The sequence below is a fragment of the Meriones unguiculatus genome, chromosome 8, assembly GCF_030254825.1.
Source record: "Meriones unguiculatus strain TT.TT164.6M chromosome 8, Bangor_MerUng_6.1, whole genome shotgun sequence".
NCBI lineage: Eukaryota > Metazoa > Chordata > Mammalia > Rodentia > Muridae > Meriones > Meriones unguiculatus.
In genome coordinates, this window is record NC_083356.1 from 97,292,806 (window position 1) to 97,318,387 (window position 25,582).

The following is a 25,582-nucleotide window of genomic DNA, read 5'->3' on the forward strand; positions in this document are numbered from 1 at the left end:
GCTAAAGGGGGAGCTCAACCACTTCAGTTTTCATGGCTAGAGCAGACTAGGGAGCTTTTAGAATTAACAAGTTCTAATGAACTATGCTGTAATATGGTCTTTAAAGTTATTTCTCCACTATTTCTAGAAAACTTACGAGGCAGAAAATGTCAGCAATTCTGTTGATGTGTGAAAAAGCTCTGGCGGTTTAGTCACTTGTCAGTCCCATGTCCAAGTTGTTCCCATCTGTCATGGTGCACTTCTCCCTCCCCCCACCCCCAGTGGTCATAGCCTGGCCCCCTCCATTTTGGCATTTGTTTTTTCTACAAATGCGTTACGTGTGTATATAAACCGTCTCTCCATGTCTTCTAATTTTCTCCTTATTAGGTGAGGAAGACAAAGAGCATCGCTAGAAAGAGTACAGACCTTCGTAGAACATAGCAGTTACTTTTATTTGGCTCGTTACATGAATAGGAGGAGTTACACGAAGAATGGTTTTTTGTTTTCTTTTAATTTTTGCCATTTGAATTAATAACTTACAAATTAATTCACCGTGTTGTGAGTAGGGAGGACGAAGAACAATTAGGAGTCTGTTCTTTCCTCTTGCGTGTGTTGTGGGGATTGACTTCAAGCTCGTCAGGCTTCCAAGACAGGGGTGCAGAGACTCAAGCTGGGATCCTGTGGCCTGAGACACGGTTCTCCCAGTGTTCTCCAGACTTCTGGCTTCATTTTCATAGAGATACAACTGGGTTGGTAATAATCAATCTAATTACAGGGAGAAGCTAGGTTTATTTTAATCTGAATTGAAAAATAAATTCCTTGTCTTGAATGAGCAGAATAATCTCCATGTAAGCAGTGGCCACAGCTGGATATGCTGGTGAATGCTGAAATCCCTTAGGTCAGTGCAATGGCCAGTGCGGGGACAGTTTGGGCTGCATAGAGAATTCCAAGCCATATTTTAACACACAGATAGACTCTGTCTCAGAAGTCTTGGAAGATCCTCCTGAGAAAGCTTGGCCCTGGTCATTCAGACGCGACTTAAGGCAGAGCGGGAGAGGAGCCTCCATTGTGCTGATCCTGCGATGGAATAGAGGGAAACGGAAGTTATGGTCCTTGGGTAACTAATGGAGCAATGCGGGTCAGGACTCTTCATTGTGGTAAATGAATCCATACTGCAGTGAGGAGAAATAAAACCCAGATACCTCTATTTCTGTATGTTGGAACTTGACTTTCTGGGTCTGCCACTGAGAGATTATATAATACATGTGTGTGGTGTATAATACACACATATATTATATAATTTAAACAAAACAAAACAAAACAAAACAAGTTGTCACCCATACAGGCTGGGTCTAGCACTCACTAGTTAACCCTAGGGGGACCTCCTGCCTTAGTCTCCTGAGTTGGGGTTGTAGATGTGGGTCAGCTTAGCGACTCAATCCTCTTTGCTTGTGGTTTCCTGGGTATGGATTAAAGAGTCTTACACAGGTGGTTTTGATTTGTGCTGCTGAGTTATGTTATTCAAGAACCAAGAAATTTAGGGTGATTATGCCTGGCTTTATTATATTTCTAAGTTGTCAACAATCTACCTATCCATCTATCTATCTATCTATACTGTAAACATAGGAAATCTTTATTTTTGCATTTATATATTTGATGGGGGAAGCCTTTTAGTAAAATTTTTGAAAAAATATTATTCCTATTGAGCATAGTAGATTTAATTTAAACAAGACGCTAACTTTTGCCAAGCAGATTTATTAATTACCTTGATTTAAGCCTATAGATCAAAATCTAGAGTATGTTTTGTCATAAGAGTTGAATAATAAATATATTCTTTTAAGGAAATGCACAGTGATTATAAAGTTATTTTCTCCTTTCATATGATGTCTATACTTTTAAATCTTATCTGAATGGTTTGATGCTACTGGATAAAATATTTCCTTCTGGTTCTTCAAACTGGTTTAGTTTGAGAGTTTGGGAATTGCTACACAGTGGTAGAAATAATTAAACTTTGCTATATATAAAAATCAAACAAACAGTTGAGATATTGAATTTGAAAGCAGGCGTTCTGTGGGTAAATAGCTGAGACCTAAGTGAAGAAATGAAGCCCACTCCGACACAGCTGCTCCTGTGACTGCATGTACTGTGGGACTAGCTCTGATAGCCCTCATCCCTGTTCAGGTTTTCTTCATAGGCTACGGTTCACTTTGCTAAGCTGGCACTCATGATGTGTGACGGAACATGTCTGCCCGCTTTCCCTCAGGTGAGCCTGGCATATGTGGAGGCAGCAGAATGCATCACGGAGCCTGTGAACAGGGAGCCTCCTTCCAGAGAGGCCCAGCTCATGACTCTGCGGAACACCTCGGAGTTTGACATCCTTGTTATCGGAGGCGGCGCCACCGGAAGTGGCTGTGCACTGGACGCTGTCACCAGAGGTGAGTCCTCATGGGTGACACAGGGACATGCTTCCTCTTCCTCCTCATTGGGGATGCAGGGACTGTTGACTCAAGAGCTCACGTTTCTCTTGCTGTCCCCTAGTTTCCCCTACTCCGTGAAACCCTTGCAGTTTTCAAAATCTTGCCACTCAGCAACAGTTTAAAAAAACTAAATATAACTATAAATAAGTATTTCATTCCAGCAGATTTATTTCAGAATAAAACTCCATATTCCTGAAAATTTAGTTGCGTAAACCTTGTCACTTAAGTATTTTTCTGTTTACTCTGAATCATGATAAATTTAAAATATAGGCACACTGGAGTCCACTCTTGTTACCACATTGACCTCCTTCATTTTTATAAACTTTCATATCTCCTAACATAGTGGTATAATTTGAGGGCATTCATACTCATGTGCTAAAGCAGGTGGGAAAAGCAGTTTATAGTTATCACAAGGCAGCTTGAACTTAGCTTTCTGGCCAGCCTGAGCGGGAGAGTGGAAGAGGGATATATTTTTATCTTTATATGGGGGTTGTGTTTGAGACAGGGTTTCTCTGTGCAACAGCCCTGGCTGTCTCGGGCCTTATAGACAAGGCTGGCCTCAGACACACAGATTGCCCTGCTTCTACTCTACTGAGCAATGGGATTAAAAGTGTGAGTCACCACTGCCCAGCTAGGCATGGGTATTCTTGTCAATAGAGTGATTGGGAGCAGAAAATCTACTGGGAGTTGGATCAGTTTAATAGGCAAATCTTCTTTCTGAGAGGGACCTGGTCTGAAGAAATATGCTGGCAGAACTGCATGGAATCAGTGCATGTTGGGGGCAGCGGGTGCTTTAACACGGAGCATTCGGGCCAGCAAGAAAGATTATGAGGAAATTGTTGAGAGGAAGGACGTGTGCCAGGTGAAGGCCTTGGTTTCCTGATCAGGCCTCTTGAGATCCTGGAGTTGAAGAAAGGTTTGCATTTTGGAAGGAGCAGAGAATGGTCACACTCTCCAGAGACATGGAGACAAATGCTGTGGTGAAGCCAGATCAAGAAGGCCATCTGTTGAGAGATTTCTCTTTCCTTTTCTCTGTTTGTCTTTTGCAAAGATAGGAGGAACAATTCAGTGCAGGGTAGAGGTTTAATATGCGAGTCATGGAAGAGGAGAGAGAGGGTGCAGGTCTGTCGTGGGGAAAGATGAGGAAAGGGCTGTCACAGGAATGCACTAGTTTGTACAGAGACAGGAGCAAGGGTAAGGATTCTAAAAGAGAAAAAATGGCTGTGCTCTTAGCACTGATCCAGAGCAGACAGAAGCAGTGTGTGATGTTCCACTGATGTGTTGGGAGGAGGAGACTTCACTGCTGAAAACACAACTACCGGCTTAGGGAGAGAAGGTAACAGGGAAAAGGTGTTTCTTTGTCAAAGTTGGAAAATAGAGGTTGGTATCCATGGGGGAGAAACAGGAGGGAAGGAGAGTGGGGGAGGTATGAATGTATGCACACCTCATATTGCCAAGAAGCAGAGAAAATAGGTAGTAGACTAGAATTCAGAACTGAATATTGACTGCTTATCAATGCTAAATGGAGAAAGTGAGAAAGTATTCTATAGAAGAAGAGGAAATTATTTAAAGATAGATCCGGAGCTGGAGAAGACAGTGTGGAAGATAGGAGAAGCTGGAAAGCCAGGTTGGTTGGAGGACTGTGAGGGAGTTGGTATGAAACACTCACCACAGATTTCTTATTTTCTCCTTTTGAAAAGTGTCATCCATTCTCTTTTGTGTCATTTCTCTATGCCTATTTAAAAATGTAGACAAGATCAGTTACACCTAATCTTCTAATAGCTTGCTTCTTTCAAATAACAGTATTTTTAGTAGTGTTTTCATGTATGTTGTAGTCATTCTTGTGAATGGAAATTGCTGCTTTATTTTCATTAAGTGGATGGAGCTATTTCTTTGCTTCCTTTGTGTGTGTTAATGTATGTACATTTGTGTGTGTGTGTGTGTATGTGTGTGTACATCCATATAGAGAACAGATGATGATGAATGAGTGCCTTTCTCAGTCACTTTCCACATACTTGTCTACGAGGTGACTCAGCCTGGTCTCAAACTTCAGATCCTCCTGACTTAGACTCCCAAGTGCTTGGATTGCAGGCATGTGACAGCATGTCTGGCTATTTTTGTGTTTGTGTATGTGTGTGTATACTGGATGCTAAATCTGGAGTCTTAGGCCTGCTAAGTACATGGCTACTGAACTATACCTCCAGCTCCATTTCCCTTCCTTGCTCCCTAATTTAAAGCACTGTTGTAGGAGGGTTTTTTTTCCTCCTGCCCCTATACTCCCTGAAAATAACGACTCATGAGACGTATTATTTACAAATACCTAGGACATCTAGCTAGGCTCTTCTCTGACTAGCTCATAGCTTAGAATAATCCATTTATACTAATGTATATTCTGTCCCTCTGGCTGGTTACCTGAACTCAGGTACCATGTGTCCATCTTCTTCACATTTTGCTAGTAGATATGAACGTCTACGTTTTGTTGTTGTTGTTGAGCAAATAAGTAGGCATTTCAGTAGTGATCAGGGCATTGTGGGTATTGATACTGATGACGATGCTGATGATATTTCCATGAGAGTTCTATAGTTTTATAATTGATATCTAATCCAATGATATACATTTAATATTTGTGACATATTGATTACCATCTTAGAATGATTAGCTGAATGTCTTTTCTAGTTTTATGATTTATAGACAGGATGGGCATAGTGTTTATAATTAAAACATAAGAGGAGATTCTGAAGGTAGTCTCTATTTATCCCTTACTGTGGTTTCTGATTATATCAGTAGCCCTCTGAAGTGTGAAATAACCATGGGCCTTTGTTAATGAATTGCACATTGTTGTTGTTCATTCATGGAATTTGCTCTTTTATTATATTTGATGCTCCACTTAACAACAAATTTTGCTTTCTCTGTGTTTGATACATTTTTACCAAATTATTCCTGATTGTATCCATTAATCTTTAGTCACATTTGACAAAAATAAATTACTGTGATCTTTTAAAGTTACCAGTAATAATTAGATTTTTCAGGGCATCAAAGTTTTGGGGGAACCACCAGATGTGAACAGGCTTTTATAGAAATGTTTTCACAAGCTCTTAGATAAAATCCTGTGCCCAAATATAATTTTGGTAATGGAAAACAAAGGCTATGGAGAGGCTGTAGATGTATAATGTTCCTTCATTTACATCCTCATCATCTGCATTTTCTCAGGAATATTATTTAAGCAACATAACATGCACAGTTTGGCTTGGCTCATCTTCTCCAGAAGGTCTAGGATCAACAGTAATGGCTTCACTGTTCCACACCTCTGCGGATATTTTCCTGAGCTAAGGTACAGCCCGCAGGCCCCATCATGGAGGCTTTGCTTTCAAGGAAACAGAAATGAGACTCTGATTAATGCAGTCTCTCCCTCAGGTGTTGCCTTGGCTTCTTCATTTTCTTTTTATGAGGCTTTACCTGTGTGTATCTGGGACCACCGAGGACATTTTTGGTTTAAAACATAATTTACAGAGTTTAAGTTTATTCTTCTGCTTAAATTGCAGAGAAGACTCTCTTGCTGGAGAAGTGTTTAAGTGGTGCGTCTTGTTTGAAAAGGGTGGTGGGCATGACTGGTGGCTGAGGGATCAGGAGGTCAAGGTTTTGAGACTACGTTTTAAAGACCTAAAAGCAAGAGACTGGAGAGATGGGGAGATGATGGCTGAGCAGTTAAGAACACTCAGTGCTCTTTTAGAGGACCTGGGTTCAGTTCCCAGTTACTGAATGAGTCTTGGCTCCAGAGGATCTGATGCCCTTTCTGCCCTTCATTGGCTCCTGCACACATGTGGTACAGATGAACTCACAAAGGCATACACATAAAAATAACTGTAGAGGGATTTTAATCCAGCAACGTGACTACTCTCACTGGACTATAGATAAGCCCTTAGCACACACCTTTAATCACCTTTAATTCAGTATGTGCAATTCTCTGGGTTCAAGCCTCTATTGCCGCAAACAAAACAGAACAGCACCAAAAATTTTATCTGTAGAAAAAAAAATTATAAAGTAAAACTACAAACTACATGAAACCTGGAAAATACTTATCACACTAAAAAGGGTTTGTTTCAGGTAGTTTATTTGTTTGTGATAGTGCTTCATGTAGCCTAGACTGATTGTAAATTAGCCAGGCAGCACAACTTTTGGACCTCTTGCCTCTCCCATGCCTAGTTTAAATTTCAGATATTTTCAATGTTTTATCTGTCATAAACAGTTATTTGTATAACTACATTCTATGTACTTTTTAGCCTTTAACATTTTTTATTTATCTTTATTTTATGTGCATGGGTCTTGTGCCTGCAGTGGGCAGAACTGGGTGTTGAACCGTCTGGAACTGGAATTGCAAATAATTGTTATTTGCCATGTGGGTGTTGGGTATTGAACCTGGGTCCTCTAGAAGAGCAGTAAATGCTCTTAATTGCTGAGCCATCGCTCTGGCCACATTTAACCTTTTCATTTTGCTGCTTTTCCTCCCAGTCTGTGTATCATATTAGATTGATTTTTGTTTCTTTTAATTATCAATGAACTTAGCTCTTTGACATTTTAGTACATATATGTAATACTTTAATGTCATCTCCTCTCATCCTCTCTCATTTCCCACCATTATCAACCCCTCCTTCTCACTCATTCTTTCTTTCTCAGATTTATAACTTTTTGGTTTTGATTTATGACTCATTTTATTTAATCTGGGCTATCTGTGTGACCATTGAATGGGACTATCCATTGGAGGTTGGTGGGTTTACCAACGGGTTTATAGCTGTCGGCAATGATTTCTCTTTTCCCTGAATCCATCAGGAAATATTCAGTTTTCTAGTCTGTTATGTTTCTAGATTTAGTTGCTACTGTCTTTCAGACCCTTCTGGGACTTTCCCTGTCACTGAGTCCTCTGCCTTGTGTTGATCTTGACCATCTAGGGAGCCAGCTGAAGCCTTGACTCTGGTGGAGGGGTCTGGGCTGTATTTATCTTCCTGCATCTGTCTGTGACCCAGCAGATGGACCCCAGCCATAGACAGTGGTCAGAAGGAGCTTGGCAATTTTGCATACAAAAAGAAGAACCCTTCTTCAGTCTCAGCTTTCAGACGCTAAGTTTGCTGTTTCTCCACAGTAGGTCATCATATTCCTTACCCTTCAGGAACATAGTCCCAGATCCTGAGCCCACCCAGACAAGAGCGTTTGACCTAAACACTCTGCTGCATTACTGGTCCATAGTGTTTATGTTAATTTTGAACCAACCATGTCTTTTTAAATAATTTTGTTTGAATAAAGAAAGCAGTTGTTGTTCAAAGATGGGAATGGTCACCATATTAACTAAATTTTTGTTACTTAAAAAACATGTATGTATGTATGTATGTATGTATTCACCTTTCTCTGTTTCTGTGTGTACATGTGTGTGAATGTTTGCCCGCAGTAGGACTGCTGGGATTACAAATTTATATTATCACGTCTAGCTTTTTATGTCGGTTGTAGTGATCCAACTCAGGTTCTCAGGCTTGTGTGGTTAGAACTTCCACTTCCTGATATATCTCCCTGATCCCCAGAATTGATAGCAAAATATTGGGGAATGGCTTAATAAATAGGGACGTAGTCAGTTATAGAAAATCAGGTAGACCTCTAAGTAATTGCAGTGAAAATAGCCAAAGTGTGTTATAAGTTGGAAAAGAATATTATGAAAGAATAACTTAAATTATATATATGTATAATATATGTGTAATCTCTATATGTTTAAGCACAAGTGTATATAGGCTATAAACTCTCAAGCACAGCAAAATTAGGGTAACACATATAAAACCTTAGTTTTCATTAGTTATTGTATTATTTTCATCATTTTGTCTCCTTTCATTGATTGATTAGTCTACCCTCACTCCCAGCTATTTTTATACTAACAGGGTGAAGAGAGGGAATTATAGCAGAAACTCTCTTATTTCTTAAAACTACATTATTATGTTATAGCACAATATTGTACTTTAAAATTATATATCTAAATAACATAGAATGTGTTAATGATATACTCTAACTTGAAGTATATATATATTAGTTATGTTTTCTAATATAAGCACAGAGGCATTAAAATAGCTAATGTCTAATATTTCACCTGTCTATGCAAAGTTAACATTCACTGTCAGAAAATGCCAGGCAAAGTGCGGGGTCCTGGTCGTGTCTTGCCAGGATTACTGCCCAGCTTCACACAGGTGCTGTCTTAAAGAAATGAGCCCTTCATAAGAATACTTAGTATGTCACGGCCTTGGTGTCTGATTACCCATAGCGATGACTCCTGATTTCCAATTAGCAAACCTTAACAATCATATTTCTGAAATTTTATCCTAATGACATAATTACAGATACAGGGAGTTTAAAGGAAAATACAGTCTTTCGGTACAAGAGGGAAAAGTGAAAAAAGAAAAATAAGCCAGATGTTCAAAAATAAGGACATGAATAAATAAATCACACTAAGTGTTTAATGTAATACCTTAAAATGCTTTAAAAATAAAATTATATACACTATTGATGCACAAACTATTTATCACAAATGGTGTTAGATGAAAGATTGTAAACAAGCTATATGATTCCATTTTTGAAAAATCGCACATACGCACATATACATATTACATACATGCACAGAACATGTGAACATTTAAATGCCCAGACGTCAACTGTGGTTATCTCTGAGTGATGCAATTACAGAAGAGTTTTACTTTCTTCCCTTTGTGTCTCTGCATTTATTATATTGAGCATGTTTTCATGCATAATAAGATAATCAGTAAATGGTATTAAAATATACTTCTGTTCTATTCCATGTTGTGAGAGTTAAACATCATTTCTCCCGTTAGGTTGTAATTATTCCCCTGTATTCATCCAATTGTCTTGATCCAGGAATTGATTTGGTTGGAAATAGCTAGACAGTGTCACTTAGACCAGAAGAGACAGACTTCAACCTACCCAAAAGGTTTCAGCACACTACCAGTTGGGGTGAAGATGAATGAGAGGTGGATTTTAAGCTGACCATATTCTTTACAAATCATCTTTCTGCCTGAGATTCTACTCTAGATGCTATTACTCTATCACTGTGGAATTCCTGAGACCACCCCCTAAAATTAATCATAAAACCCTCAAATAGACTGATGCTAGCATTCAGCATTGCTTTGATTCTTCCCAACAATGGTAGGGTTTATTGCCCTGCATTAATAAATACGTGAATAAACAACAAAAGTAATAAAGGAGTGAGGGAAAGGAAGAGAACAAAACTCTTTCTCATAAGAATCTTGAACTGGAGGCTGGAGAGAATGCACAGTGCTTACAGGCCCTGGCTGCTCTTCGAGAGGACCAGGGATTCATAGCACCCAGGTAGCAGCTACCAATCACCTATAACTCCAGTTCCAGCAATCTGAGATACCTTCTGACCTCTACGGTACCAGACATGCACATTGTGTGTGTGTGTGTGTGTGTGTGTGTGTATACAGGCAAAACACTCATACACACTAAATCAATCTAAAAAAATAAAAACCTTGAACTTAACTACAGGTCTAGGATGTAGAAATTGGTCTTTCTTCTCTGAAGGGCAGTCTTTCCCAGATTCCTCAGCCCTCAGCAAGAGGTTGTCTGCATCTTAGAAGTATGTTTCTTATCTCTTCAAACCTGTTTTCCCTAAGAACACAAAGCACAAGGATTGAATGCCACATCAAGAATGCCATTCAGTTATTCTGAGAGGATAAAGAGGCCCCCTCTTATTTTACTACCTTACCCTTAGATTAGGAAACAAAGCTTTTAATTTAAAATCTTTGGGGAGGGAAAAATTAGGCTAAGAAAACACAGTAGAAAAGAAACAAAAAAGCAAGTCATTGGGCAGTGATGCAAATTTGTAATCCCAGCCCATTTCCTGCTGGGGCAGGAAGCGTTTCCATCTACACAGGAGGCAACCCAACCAGTTACAGGGAAGCCTGACATACGCCGTGAGACCTTACCCCCCACAAGCCAACTCGCGCGCACGCACCATCATAAACATCCAGAGCCTCACAATTTTAGTTACATAATCAAAGAATGCTGTCACAGAGTCAGCGGAGACTTCCGGTGATGCGTCAACGTTGTGTAACTTTCCCCCTTTATTGCCCTTCACCAAATTGAGAAAAATTCAGAGCGCTTGATACATGGGAGTAGTTGGAAATGTCAAGTTTCTGATTTCCGGGCTTTCTTTCCTCTTTTGTAGTTTAAACAACTTTCAGGTAACATGGTGACTTAATACACGGACTTGGCAGTCATTTTGGAGGCTATGTTTGCTGCTGGCTTTGGGAAAAGTGATCTCATTTCTCTTCAGAAGTTCTGGTGGGTGGCTTGGTGATTTGACAAGAAAGAAAAGTACGCCCTGACAGCAGGGTCCCTGAGATACTGTCTTGCTTAGGGGCTGTCCCCTGAGGCGTGGTTCCTCATTGCCCTGGCTGCACTGTGAGCCCGAGATCTGCTAGTGAAAACTTTCCAGCCCCATCCCTACTTCCTCATCCAAAGAAATCTCATTAGAACCCTACTCCATTAGATTTCTCAGCTTCAGCCGTTCAGCAGTTCCCTTGTCAGGAAGCATAGCAGTGCGTCCTCAAGCAATCTCTCAGAACCTGTGGGGAAAAATTTCTGCTTACAAAAAAAAACACCAAAAAACCAAAAACCAAAACAAAACAAAACAAAAAACAAACAAAAAAACCAAACCAAAACAAAACAAAAAACAAACAAAAAAACAAAAAACAAACAAAAAAACCCCAAAACATTGTCCAAGCAATCCCCGGTTCCTGGAGATGGACACCCAGAAGCACAGGGCTTGCAGACCCCGATGCTTATTATTTTAATGAAGCGTGTTAACTGAAGCTGCCCTTGTACCTGCGGCCATGTTCTCAGAGGTGTTTTCCTTTTGAGGATATCTAGTGATTGCTGTTGTGGCCAACAGTGGCCTACAGGACAGGATTCAAATGCCCCAGTGTGGATGAAAAGCCCCTTGTGTCCTACCCCCACGGGAACTGCACACGCCCTCCTCTCTAGCCCCCAGTCACAAGCTGTTGGTGACAGCTAGGAACTTTCAAGTTTGCCGGCCACCCACCCTCCCTCTGTCCTCTCCTCCTTGCCCTCCTCTTCTCTCCTCCTTCTTGCCTCTCCTCCTTCTCTCTCCTCTTCCGTGGTTTCACTGTGCAGCACAGACTTGTGTGGAGCTCATACTTCCCCAGTCTCAAAATCCTAGGACTGGAATTACAGATGATATTATTAAGTTCAGCTTGCCTCTTCAAGCTGGCCTGTGCCTACCCCCTCACCCACTTGTCCATCTTCAGCACGGTTCTGTGAGCTCAGCCGTTACTGAAGGCTCGCTTCCCCAGGAGTGATTAATAACTAAATTGGGGTGCTAGAGAGATGGCTCAGCAGTTAAGAACGTTTGCTGCTCAGGTTCGGTTTCTGGCACCCACATGGTGGCTCACAACCACCGATGGCTCTAGGGATAGGACAGCTCTTCTGATCTCTTCTGGAACTGCACACATGTGGCGCACATATACACACCCAGGGACACACACAAACACACATAAAATAAATAAAATATGAAACAAACAAACAAACCCAAATGGACATCACTATTCCTCACACAGGAATTTTTGTTACCAGGAAAGCTTACTATAGATTTAAGCGGCTTAAACAAGAATACCCGAATCACCTCATTTGGGACAGTCAGGAGTCACAGCGAGTAAGCCTCTGCTGGGGCTGGGGCTCCGAGTGTCCACTGGCAGCCTTTCTTTGTGACTCATGTGGTGTTGGCAAGGTCCAGTTTCCCTAGCTGTTGGACGAAGGCCTGGACTCCTCATGACCTGTCATCTGGGGCCTCTCAGTTCTACACAGAACGCACGACAGCTTGCTTCATGAGAGCAACTGCCTGCATGGGTAGGGAGTGAGGTGAGGAGGAGCGGGCGGAGTACTGGAGGCGATGTGGGAGGGCTGAGCTCACAGCCTGAGGGCATTTTGGGCTGCCCACGTAGGAAGCTGAGGTTGCACACCCTCTTCTTGCCCTCTCAGGCTCACTTTCCTTCTTTTTATGGTACAGGCGTCTTGATGCTAGGGTTTAAAGAGAGGCATGTTTTAAATAATGTGGCTCCTAAATACCATTTGAAAGTCAACTCCCTCGTCTGATCTTCAGCTGAAGAAAAAAATGGACTTATTTAGAATACCAAAAGAACTCTGCCGGACTTACTAAGTAAAGGTGGTAAAGTATGTGCTGAAAAGGTTGGCAAGTGTGATTTTCAGTATATGCAGTTCTGGGTTCATGCCCTGAATTCGGGTTCTAATCTTGAGCAAGACACGTTTTTCTCCTCTCTGAAGAAGGCCCTGGTGAGACTCTGTGGTTCTTCATGGATTGGCCTGAGCAGAGCCACTTGACAGCTGGTCCGTGTGCACTCATGACCAGTGTCCATACTTTGACTCAATCCTCTTTCCTGGGAGGATATGAGGGGTAACTCTAGCTGAGACTCCTAGTAACAAGGGACATGGAGACTGAAGGGATCACCATCTAACTAGACATGACTCCTCGTGGAGAGAAGGGAACACCAACCCACCCACAACAACTTCGACCCAAAATTTACCCTGTCTACAAGATGTACAGGGACAAAAATAAAGCAGAGATTGAGAGAATGTCCAGCCAATGATTGGCTCAACCTGCAACTCACCTTATGGGAGACAGCCAATCCCTAACATGATTAATGGTACTCTGCTGTGCTTGGAGACAAGAGACTATCCTAGCTGTCTTCTGAGTAGCTCCACCCAGTAGCTGATGGAAACAGATGCAGAGACCCACAGCCAAACATTGAGTGTGGTGCATGGAGTCTTGTGGAAGAGTGTTGGGGGAAGGATAAAAGAACCCAGAGGAAACAGGAGCTCCACAAGAAGATGAATAGAACCAACTAAATAGGGCCCAGGAGGGACTGTAGACACTGAAGCACCAACCAAAGACCATGAATGGACTGGACTTAGGCACCCTCAAAAATGTAGCCAAAGGGCAACTTGATCTTCATATAGGTGCCCTAAGGGGAATGGGGTCTGACTCTATTGCCTGCTTTTTGATCACTTTCCCCTGGTGAGGCTGCCTCTTCAGGCCACAGGGGAAGGGGATGCACTCAGTCCTGACTTGACTTGATGTGCTGGGGTGGATGGGTGGGGTTCCCCTTCTCTGAGGGAGGGGGGATAGGGGAAACAGAGAGGAAGGGTGAGACCAAGAGGAGAGGAGGGAAGCAGCTACGATGGGGATGTAAAATGAATAAATAAAAAATAAAATATGCACTCTCTTGCTATCCGCCCCTGTCTGTTTATAGCATACCCTGAACAAATTAAGCACTCTTTATGTTTTAATAATTTGGTGTTAGCCAAGTATGGTGGCGCACACCAGTAATCCCAGCACTCAGGAGGCAGAGGAAGGAGGAGCTCTGTGAGTTCAGGTCAAGACTGGTCTACAAAGCAAGTCCAGGACAGCCAAGGCTACAAAGAGAAACCCTATCTTGAAAAGCCAAAAAAGATAAACACACACACACACACACACACACACACACCAATAAAAATAAAAAAATACAATTGTAGTTTTGCAGAACTTTCTGGTGTATGTGTCTAAAAATAGTTACATGGGTTCATAGCACTTGTGATTTCTGTTATTTTTACTAGTTAGGGCATTGGCACGGTTTGATCTTGTATCAAAAATCTGAATTTTTCCCCTTCCTTCCTTCCTTCCTTCCTTCCTTCCTTCCTTCCTTCCTTCCTTCCTTCCTTCTTCCTTCTTTCTTCCTTCCATACTTCCTTCCTTCTTCCTTTCTTTTTGAGACAGGGTCTCTCTGAGTAGCCCTGGCTGTCCTGGAACTCACATCTGTAGACCAGGCTGGCCTCAAACTCGGAGATCCACCTGCCTCTGCTTCCTGAGTTCTGGGATTAAAGGCATGCTTCAGCACCTCCTGGCTAAAATCTGTATCTTTCAGCCTTCACTGTTTCCAAATATTTTGTCCTTTTAAGATTGCTTCGGTTTTATAATGACATTTTTGTCCAAATTTAAACTGTTAAAAGTTATAAAAGCAACCCTTTGATACTAAATGACTGTGAACTTAATGCATGCACTTTCTCTTATCCTAGCTTTTTGAGTCTAAATTGCTTTGTGCCTCGTATTCTCGTTGTACTTGTATTCCATGATGTTACCTATTGCATACAGGAGTAACTAGCCTCCAGACATTCCCAGTGGTCCCTGTGGATGTATACCGCAGATCTTGTGACTTGAACTCGCCTAGCGAAATGGCGCTAACTTATTAGCACTGCTGACCGTCTGCCGTCTTGAAGAGGCAGGGATGCCTCTGCGAAAAAAGAAATCAGATGTAGACCTTTCCCCCCTAAAAGTCTTGTAGTGTCTTCAGAAAAAAGGATAGGATGGCTTCTAGAATGTACCTGGCTTTTTTCACTCTCCTCCGAGAAAGATGATTATTGTTTAAGAACATGCGTCTCTCTCTGTGCATGTGAGTGTAGGCTCGTACATAGGCCAGAAGAAGACATTCTGTTTCAGGGAGCTGGAGTTACAGGCAATTGTGAGCCACCTGATTTGGGGGCTGGGAACTGAATTAAAGTCCTTTCTGCAGGAGTGCTTGTAACAACTGACCTATCTTTCAACCCTGGGAATGTTTCCTTTCTTCACGGATACTCTGCACGGGCTCATTCAGCCTAGCTCATATTTTCTTTTAATCTTGGAATAGTATATCGTAAATGAATGCATTCTTTGGTTTTTAAATCTTTGTGTTTACGTATGTGTGCATGTGTGTCCTCAAACAGGAGACAGTTTTGTTTGGGGCAGAGTCTCTTTTGATGTGTACCACTGCATGCAGCAGGAGGCTGGTGAGTTTTTAGGGGTTCTCCTATCTGGGCCTCCTGTCTCTCTGTAAGAGTGCTAGAATTACGGATATGCACTACCTCGGACATAGTTTTGGTGGGTTCCACTGACTGAACTCAGGTCTCATACTTGCATGCTTATTCAGCAAGCACAGTACCCAGTGAACCACTCCCCCAGCTCCTGTTCTCTTCCTTTACCCATGGAAATTCCCACCTGCCTGTGTCCTCTAATCCACATCCACCGTATCAGCACTTCAGGCCGGCACACAGGAGTCTGGTTTGGTTTTGCTGGTGAGTGCATTACAGTGTACAGAGTGAAAGGAAGGAGCAGTTTGTGGTCAGTAAGAAGGGGCCAGGCATGCATTTTGAAGGCTGTGGGATAGCACCCATTGACTGCCATGTGGGAAAAGAATGCCAGGGCCTCCTTCGATCTCCTAAATCCATCAGAGAATCTTGCTTCCACGACACCATACTGTAGTGTTTTCTATGTGCGATTCATTCACAGTTTAATATGCTTCCAGTTCTGGGTTGAGTTCTCCCCCAGGAAGAGCCCGAAATCTCTCCATTATAATACAGACAGTGAGCTGCACTTTGAATACAAATTTATCCATGTTCAGACTAATTTTTCCAGCGATTGTCTCTACCCTGGAGAAGTGCCTTTAATGAATTACATACAAATTGTGTAATTTAAGAAGTTAATTTGGTTTTCTGGTTACACAGGACTGAAAACAGCCCTTGTAGAGAGAGATGACTTCTCATCGGGGACCAGCAGCAGAAGCACTAAATTGATCCACGGTGGTGTGCGATATCTCCAGAAGGCTGTCATGAACTTGGATGTTGAGCAGGTAATTGTGTATGCTGGTTGTTAAACAAAAATTGCCACTATGCTTTTTTTTACCCAATTAAATCAGGCTTTTTTTTTTTTTTTTAATGGCTTTTAACATTTCTTCCTGTTCAAAAAATACCTGTTTAGTATATGCTGCTTGGGCATCTTTCTGGAGAGGCGTCCCTGTTCGTTTTGTATAGTATTATGTTTATGGGTAACCAGGGATTTTTTGTCTGTACAAGCATGTCAAAGTAGCGGATTTACAGAATCACTTTTGGATGGGTTGCCTTTTAACAATTGTGATTGGGTTTTTCTCAGTGGCCACCAAATTGCTACTTCCAAGCAGTTTCAGGGGAGCTGTGTTGTAATTCGGATGGAGCACCAAATTGATCTCTTAACTGCAGCTGCAATCATGCACTCATATTGTCACTGACATATTCTTCAGGAAAAAAAAAATGACTTGAGTCACGCTTTCTGTGTGTCACACTTTTTATTGTGTGTCCAGTCTGCCATCATTTGAAAACTGCCAAGGCAGTGTGGGAAATGACATTTCCCAGAGGGGTGAAAAAAAAAATCAGCTTCCCTCCATATCTGCTTTTCATACAAGGAAAACAGAGCAGCAAGGACTTGCCATTGTCAAGTTTTCAGTCTGTCTCCCTTTCTCGCCTTGACAAGTCAGCTTTGAATCTGTCCCCTTTTCTTGTGTTTCTCTTCAGCACCTGTGATGGATGCAAAGAAAACGGCACAGGATTCATGATCCTCTGATTTCAGATGTGTTCTGGCTTATTTTGTCAGTGCCTACAAACATATTGTCATGTGTAAATTCGTATTATAATGATAATGCTACCTCTTTAGGCAGGAATAATGAAGGCCACGGGAGTGAAGACAAAGGCTTCTTTACCATCTGTATGATAGCTGTCCAGGGCTACACATCATCTTTGTTGGGTTTAGGGAAGGCACGAGAACTTTCAGTGAATTTGGACAATCTGTTATCTCTTAGCTGGAGAAAACATTTTGGGGAAGTGAGAACGGGGACAGTGCAGGGAAAGCAAGATAAATGGTTACAATAATCTTGTAACTCAAGTCAGGAAATTCTCTGACACCTGGGAACCCTGACAGCATGCTTTTCTCCTATGCAAATACAGTTAAGGTTTCTAAAAAATCTTTGAGGTTGACAGCATGATGTATTATTAGAGATTTGATTAGGAGGGAGCTCTCCTCGCTCAGAGGTAGAAGGGTTCTGTATATCAATCAGTTGGCAGGGTGTCTATTTGCCATTTGAAAATATTATGATCTGTTACTGCCAAACTAATTTCCTCTGTTTTGATTTTCAGTATAGGATGGTGAAAGAAGCCCTCCACGAACGTGCCAACTTACTAGAAATCGCCCCCCATTTATCAGCTCCGTTGCCTATAATGCTTCCGATTTACAAGTAAGCCTTTGCCATCACCTGTATGCTATGGGCTTGTCCAAGGTCAGCAGAACAACACGGTTCTCATGGAAACAAGCCTTCTGTGTGTATTTCTTAATGTGCTTTTAATTGGTCCTAATCTTTAATCCATTTCAAATACTTTCTTTGGTGTATTTAAAAGTGTAGATTTTCTTAAATGCTCTCTGTGGACCTATGTCGAAGGGCCAGATTTTGAAGGCAAAGCAGGCTGAGTTCTGTGTTTATAATTAATGGAATCTTACTCCAGTTTCTTGGAGTGCATAGGTGAACAGCTGTGTTTACTCTAAGGCAGTCGGATGAGGTCATGTGTGCAGTGTAAAATGCAGACTTCCTCTCCCCCCAAAATGATCCTGACATTACCATGTAGCAACTCAAAGCACAGCTAGCTTAGCTATACTGAGTCATTTTTATTGTCTAAGTTGAGATGAAATTCACCCATTAGGTGTGACTATACACGATCAAACCCATTCCCCTAATGTTAGAACTGTGTGTGGGGTTGCCCTGAGTGGAAGAGAGGTCCAGTAACACACAAAAAAGTGGATTATGTAATTCTTTTAGCCACCTGGGTGGTGTAGGGCTAGAAGCAGATTTAACTGTCTAGTCCTTGTTTAGTTAGAGATCTCGGAGAGTTTCTTCCACGTGGATGGAGAGTACATCGCTAAGGCTTCCAGCCTACAGTAGTTGAGTCCATGTCTAGATCTCAAGAATTCTAACATGCAGCAGGAGCCATGGAGGTGATCATAAACTAGAGCTGATTATCTTCTCTACGGCAGGCTGGTGTCAGAAGCTGCTATGCAGCCTCTCCCCACCTTGCCACCCCCCCCCACTTTTCTTTTTTGCAGCCCACTACATCTAGGTATAGCTTTGCTTTTTCCTAAATGGCTTTTCTTGTAATTTAAGGTGACATTCTGTAATGTTATACTGTGCTTCTAAAAACACCTCTCTCCCTGCTTATGCTGTAGGTGGTGGCAGTTACCTTATTACTGGGTGGGAATCAAGATGTATGATCTGGTTGCAGGAAGTCAGTGCCTGAAGAGCAGTTACGTCCTCAGCAAATCCAGAGCACTCGAGCATTTCCCTATGCTCCAGAAGGACAAGCTGGTAGGAGCCATTGTCTACTATGATGGTATGTGTTATCTCTTTTCATTGTACAAGAATTTTTTTCAGTTCAGCTATGACCCCTGACAGTATACTGGCCCTTATAGTACACTGCAATGAAATAGGTTTGCATTCTTGCTTGTGACTTTAATCTGACGCAAATGTACCCACACCTGTAGAGATTCACCAGTTCATTGGTACTGGCTGAAAAACTACCCGCGGTGCTTTGCTTCTAAGCTTTGTTTTGTTTAATTAATTGCAATAATCTTATTTTTATTTATTTATTTTTTTAAAGATGTTCTAGACCAGGCTGCTCTGGAACTCAGTGTGTAGACTAGTCTGGCTTTACCTTTGTGGGGCAATTCTCCGTCCTCAGCCTCCAGAGTGCTGTGATCACTGGTGTGAGCCAGGACACCTGGCTATTTGTGTTACATGTTCTTTTTCCCCCTTTATTTCTACTTGTGGCTCATGGTTGGTTTGGCTTGCTTTTCATGGCTATGAATTTCATCCCACCCCACACCATTCGATATGTTCTATGTTTGGCAGAAGTGCATACTTGCCTTGTGAATATATTATGATGTTGCGAGCAGCTGAGGGTCTGTTAGGTTTTCCAGATGAAACCTCTATTTTCAAGGGGTTATAAGCCTAGAGAAAAATGCCCCTTGGGCTGAAATTGGCACTTTTTTGTTTTGTATAGGACACATCATTCTTGGGTGTAGAATTTATGCGTTGAGGGTAGATGAGCAAGGCATCTGGTAAACCGAAGTTTCATGTCTTACTTTCTATTTGCTTGCTGGAGGATGTTTTCTGACCAACTTTACCTAATGCATATTTGTCATGTGCTCAGGGTGAATTTGTTTGCTTGTGTGTGTGTGTGTGTGGGGGGGGTGTGTGTACATAATATAACTTGCACATTTTTGTTTGAGGAAAGTAAACGATATATTTCCAGATAGACCATGGTGAAACAGCAACAAAATAAAGCAGTAGAAGCAAAGCCATTCGGGAATCTTTGCTGGTCATTTTAGAGCATGTGCTGGACTAGAAAACAACATAGGGATATTCATTTATAAGAAACAAGGTGGACACAGGTGATGGTACATGTTCAAAAGGTTTAGAAACCTTATGATGTAAAGATATATTAGACTCCTCTCATTATGTGGTCTTTATACTTGGAATCAGACACATAAATTCTTAGCACAAAGGAGCATTTTTGTTGTGCTGTTTTAGAATATTTGATGAATATATTCCATATTATATTATGTGAGATATCTGCTTTGAAGGCCATCTTTCCTTTTCTTCTTCTTCTTTTTTTTTTTTTTTTTTCCCCTTTTGCTTTGTTCCAGTGTTACCTTTCTGAATCCATTCAGCTGTCTGACAGGCTTTTATATATAAATGCAGAATGTATGTGTGCAGAGAGGGCAATATGGACCAAACTTAAGAAAATGTCCTAGGAGCAACAATATTAGAAAAATGTTAAGGGTCTTAGACGGACATTAAAAGCTAGAAAATTAACAGTTTGCAGGGCCTTTCAGCGTCTGAGACACCACAGGGGGGGACACTTAACTACTTTTTGGTGCCCTTGAAGGAGCCTCCATGTTAAAGGACAACCTTCCCCATGAATCTGCTTTCTCTGCATCAGACCCTTAATGTTAATCCATTGTAGTTTATTGGGTGATTACAGTAAAGAGGTTTCTGGTCCAGGGGGAGTAGGCACTCTGCAAAGAGCACCCTGTCTATACTAACGTGGAAATGTTTGTGGCCTTGGCCTTCTCTTACTTTTCCCTCCCACACAAATCCTTCCAAATTCTTACTCTTTTTTTCTCGCACGGCATGAGTTACGTACCAAGTCTTCTGTGTTAGGCTGTATATGCTGGAATCACCCATAGATGCACATTAGTGTCATGTCTGGGCTTACGACTGTCTTAGTTTGGTATTAGCATGAATTACAGATTCATACTGTGGAGAATCCAAGGAAAGCCTGTGTTTTCTAAAGCAGAGGAAATATTATCCTACTAGAATTAAGAGGAAAAGTTCTTTTAATTCAGGACGAACTGACCTTTATAGTTGGTTATAGGCTGCATAAATAGAAGTTGGGAAAAATTATTGGAAACGATTTAAAATAATTTAAAAGTGATGTTTGAAAATAGTACAATCTTAAGTTTTGAACTGAAGAAATACAAAGTCATTACTCTGGCCATTTGAAATAAAATATTTGCTTTTTCACTTTGAAACTATTTGGCTTCAACATGTAATATTTAAGGTGAGGCCAAACAAAAATATGAAAGAGTGGGGTTGTTTGTTCTCACAGTGCGCTCACAGATATCGACAGTTCTTGTTTTAGCCAGTATGCTGTCGTGAGCGGACTAAGTGTCTCCATGAAAATGAGGGAAGAAACACCAACGCAAAGGAATTAAATGCAGCAAATAATGTTCTCAGAAGCAGGAAAGAAAGCCCTGATCTTTGACTCAGAGCATTTTGGAGAGAGAGCAATCTTTTTGAACCTTGTCAAACCTGTGTGTATACTCTATAAGACAAAAGTTTTATTACTGAGATGAAATAATCTCTTAATCGTATGTGACCAGTTATGTGGGGTTATGACATGGCTTATTGGCTAAGAGAACCTGAGAACTCTAGCATTCAAGGAAACATCTAGGCGTGGCCCTGGGTCCCTGGAATCCTAGGGCTGGGAGGTAGGAGTGGGCTTGGTCAGAAACAGGGTTTCTAGGGCTTGCCTGGCTGGCCAGCCTAACACCCCCCCCCCCCCCCCGCAACCCCAAATAAGAAGAACAAATAAACAAAAACTTAGCAAGCTCCTGACTCAAGCGAATAAGGTGAAGGCAACCTAGGAAGTTTCTGATGTCATGCCACATACACATGCAAAGAAAAGAAAGAAGAACCATTACAAGACTGTAAAACAACCCACGTCATTTCAAAGTGAATTCAGGCTTGAAATAACTTAAAAAAAACAAACAAACAAACAAGCAACAAAAACCTTAAGGTCATATGCAATCACCTATTTTAAAGTAAAGAAAAATAGTTTTTGTAATTTCTACATAAAGAGACTTGATTCTAATGAAAAGGTCATGTTATGTTAATAAAATGAAGTTTTGAATGATCAGAAGTTTTATTAACTACAAACTCTTATTAGTAATACATCACAGAGTTACGCCATCACCAGTATGGAATATGGCACTTTGGGAACATAGTGGCACAGAGCAGTTAGCAACTGCCATGAAGTTGGTCTAGGAGTTGAGGTTGAGGCAACTCTTAAGGTCTCTTCACCACTAAGCTGTTAGAGCTTTAAGTTTTAAATAAACAATGTGTTCATTTAGAAGAATAAATTGTACAGCTATCAAGAAGATTGTATCTTTATTTTATTTTATTTTGAGACAGAGTCTCATTCTGTAGCTCTGGCTGGTCTGGAATTCACTATGTAGACCAGATTGGCCTTGATCTCACAGAGATCCCTCTGCCTCTGCCTCCTGAATGCTGGAATCAAAGGTGTGCCCCACCGTACCTGGCTCAAAAGATTTTGAATTACTTAGAGCCATAGTTAGTCCTAGGTAAATTCTGATAGCTACTTTATATGGTTAAGGCAAAATAAACTTTCCTTAAGAAGTTCCTACGTGTAGTAGAATACATTTTTTCTTGCATTTCACTTGTTTTTGTTGTCAGAGATAACAGAGTTCTTACTATGTAGTTCACTGTGGCCCTGAAATCTTCTCCCTACTCCCACCACCCTCTCCCCATCTTGGTTTTGTCTGTGTGCCGCATACTTCCTGATGTAACTTCGTGGGTGCTTTTGTGTACACTATCATTATGACCCACTGTGGTATTTCACGGGTAACTGAGAATATGGAGGAATAACTACCATCCTCTTAAATATAGACAAAGTCATTGTCAAATTTCTCAGTGAAATCCATGTGAAATGAAAGGATCCAAGTTGCATGCCTGATTTTTCCCTCCAGTTACAATTTCTTACATTCATTCTTTATTGAAAACTTGTAATTTGTCCATCAGCTTTCTCTCTGAACCATTACCTCATGTCTCCTTTGATCTCCCAGTCCTTAACTAGAGATTTACTAGTTAGGTCTGGCCACTCTGTGTGCACTAGGGTTACCAGGTAGAAAGAGCGGTGACCAAGCCATTCTCCAAGAAAGCAGGAAGGTGCAGAAAGCATCCCTGCTCAGGCGGGTTGGCAGTCTCCTATGTTATCTGACTGCTGCCCGGGCATGGCCTGGATCTGAGGAAGTTATTTTGTTGTGTACGAGCTTTCATCCAGTTTTCTAGTTCCTCACAGTGGTGCCACATCCTGGGGATCCCAGAACATGTGAGGTGGAGGAACCAGGATCAGGAGTTCAAGACCGCACTTAGCTCAGTTCTTGGCCAGCCTGGGTTAGATAAGACCCTGCCTTCTGTGTGTGTTTTGAGACCAAGTCTTACGATGTAGACGAGGCCTAGAACATACAGAGTTCTGCCTGCCTCTGCTGAGATTAAATGCATGTGCCATTATACCCAAGGTGGTGCCTTAAAAATAAAAACTCCTGTTCCCAGAGTAGATTCCTGGTCCACTCTAGTTGGACTTCAGGCATCCGATCCTGTCCACAGAAAAAAAAGATATAATTAAAAATCATTAACTATTTACAGCCATTAAATAACCCCATTAAACCTCTGTAAAATGAAATTGGAGAACAAAATTATAGCTTTAAATTTTTCTTTTCTGCCAGTCAAGACACAGGCAGAGAAGATGTCTGTTACTTTATACCCAACAATGCTTGTAAGTATTCCTTACGCTCAGATGAAAATAGCAACCCGAAGAAATTTTATTGGCTTTCCTAGTGTGAATAAAAGTTGGTTACATCCATGTTTCAAAGGGGGAATTAAGGCCCATCATTCACTAGAATATTCATTTTTATTCCACTTTAAAACTCACAGCATACATAGATGAATTCAGCTGGTAAGAGAGCAAAGCCAATTTAATCTCTGGCTCCCCTGAGGTAAATGTAGTTCACGGTCCTGCCCCCACCCCAACCTCAGCTATAATCCCTGGCTCCTGGAGGAACAAATGCACTGAAGTGAGGAAAATTCTGCAGCAGGATATAATGATCCAGAATGACAGGGACAATAATGACAATGAATTTCATGTCTCCCAGTCATGAGCTGAGGATGCTTGACTAGGCTGACGTATACAATTAAATTGTTACAGGTACAGCAGGAGATTGTAGCTAGCCGTGCGCTTTGGGGGAATGGTGCCTCGGGTGAAAGGCGGACTGTGGAATCTAGCCTCTTTTGTTAGGAACAGGCTATTACTCCTTTAGGCATGCACCAAGGCTGTACACTTTAATAAAAGAAAGCCTAAGTTAAAGACAAGTCTTTTAAGCTGTTTATCTATTCTGAAAGCGTAGAAGAAAATAAAAAATCAGTGGCTCAACACCGCAAAGTTGTGTCTGTGTGTGTTTACAGTGAGTTCCAGAAACATAAGTGTAATCTAAGATGATGTCAATGATCCTTATTTACAAAACTTAAAAGCAAAGAAGTTGATCTAATTGGGTGTTTCCTACTTTAACGAAGATGGACACGATGATGTCTTCAAAGTGATGGAAATAGGTTGAATAGACAACTGAACATCATTGGTTTATGAACAGTTCTCCTGCCTGTTTTCAAGTTTGAACTAACTTTGCTGTTTGACACAGCTCTTTAAAGTGGAGTGTTGTCTCCCAGGAGTGCCTGAACCTCAGGCAGAGCACAGAATCATCTACAATGTTTTAATAAGAATACTCTGTAATGTCTGTTTAGAGTTTTAGCATCAATTCTGTAGAAGTTTCTGCTTTTGTGTGCTTCGAGTGTGTAAAGCATGTGAGTACAGTTGTCCATGTATGTGGTTTATAAACAACCATAACTATATGGTTATATACTGATGCTCACTTTCCTTTTTAGGAGCTGGGGAAGTGGTCATTTTATTTATTGATTGATTGATATCTAGTTTACTTAAATGTTTTCAAGATAAATATGTTTATCAAGAGAAAAATTCGTTTGAAAGATGAACATTACCAATTATCCTTCATTTCTCAAGGTCTAACTTTCATAAGTTTTGATCGATTGAAATAACTAAAAAGCTATTGAATAAGATGGTTATTGTCTAAGTCTGTACTGCCCTGAATGCACCCAGTCTCATCTGTCGGAGAGGGATATCATCTCGGGGGGGCTCAGAATTTGTCACAATACAATAAAAACTCGTGAATAGTATTTTTATTGTAATCTCATCTTGAATGAAAAAAAATTAATAAATCCATTAAGTTCTATTTGCCAATAATTCCCATAGTTTTGACCATTTTCAAATTCTTATTGTGAAGTTTAAAATTGAATAAATATTAACATGCCAGGATATACATATCATATATCATATATGTAAGTTACAGAGCATATATGAATCTACAGTCAGGAGTCTATAGTCAGTCCTAGAGTCCAGAATATTACCAAACACTGACTCTTTGTGACCATTCGACACTCGATTCTTCTCCCTGTTTCCTAGATTAGGGATCTTTCTCTTAAAAAAAAAAAAAAACTTAGCTCACAGACATTTTTAAGTAAAATACTATTCGTTTTGTTTTTAAACTTTGTAAAATCATTCATTGTACAATGTGCTGTAAAAGTTGATACAAGACCTGTGCAGAGCATTGGGATGCACAGTGTGAGCTAGGTCCAGACGCTGTCATTGTATATGCTCCAGAAAACTTTCGCATATGTCCACCAGGAGATGCATACAAAAAAGTTCACCAAGTGCCATGTCTGACTGAAAAAAAATGCAAATAAGGAAATATCCCTCAAAACACAAATGAATGATTGGTTTCAATT

General features: G+C 41.0%; 1 protein-coding gene across 3 annotated transcripts in view; it reads left to right on the forward strand.

The window, feature by feature from the left end:
• The window catches only part of Gpd2 (glycerol-3-phosphate dehydrogenase 2), a 133,511-nt gene that overhangs the window by 51,817 nt on the left and 56,112 nt on the right, over window positions 1–25,582 (forward strand). For all 3 annotated transcript variants that reach the window (XM_060390190.1, XM_021651366.2, XM_060390191.1), the window contains 4 exons: window positions 2,243–2,414; window positions 16,074–16,198; window positions 17,514–17,611; window positions 18,592–18,755. In XM_060390190.1, the coding sequence (XP_060246173.1) occupies window positions 2,243–2,414; window positions 16,074–16,198; window positions 17,514–17,611; window positions 18,592–18,755 (559 nt within the window). The remainder of the gene's footprint in view (window positions 1–2,242; window positions 2,415–16,073; window positions 16,199–17,513; window positions 17,612–18,591; window positions 18,756–25,582) is intronic.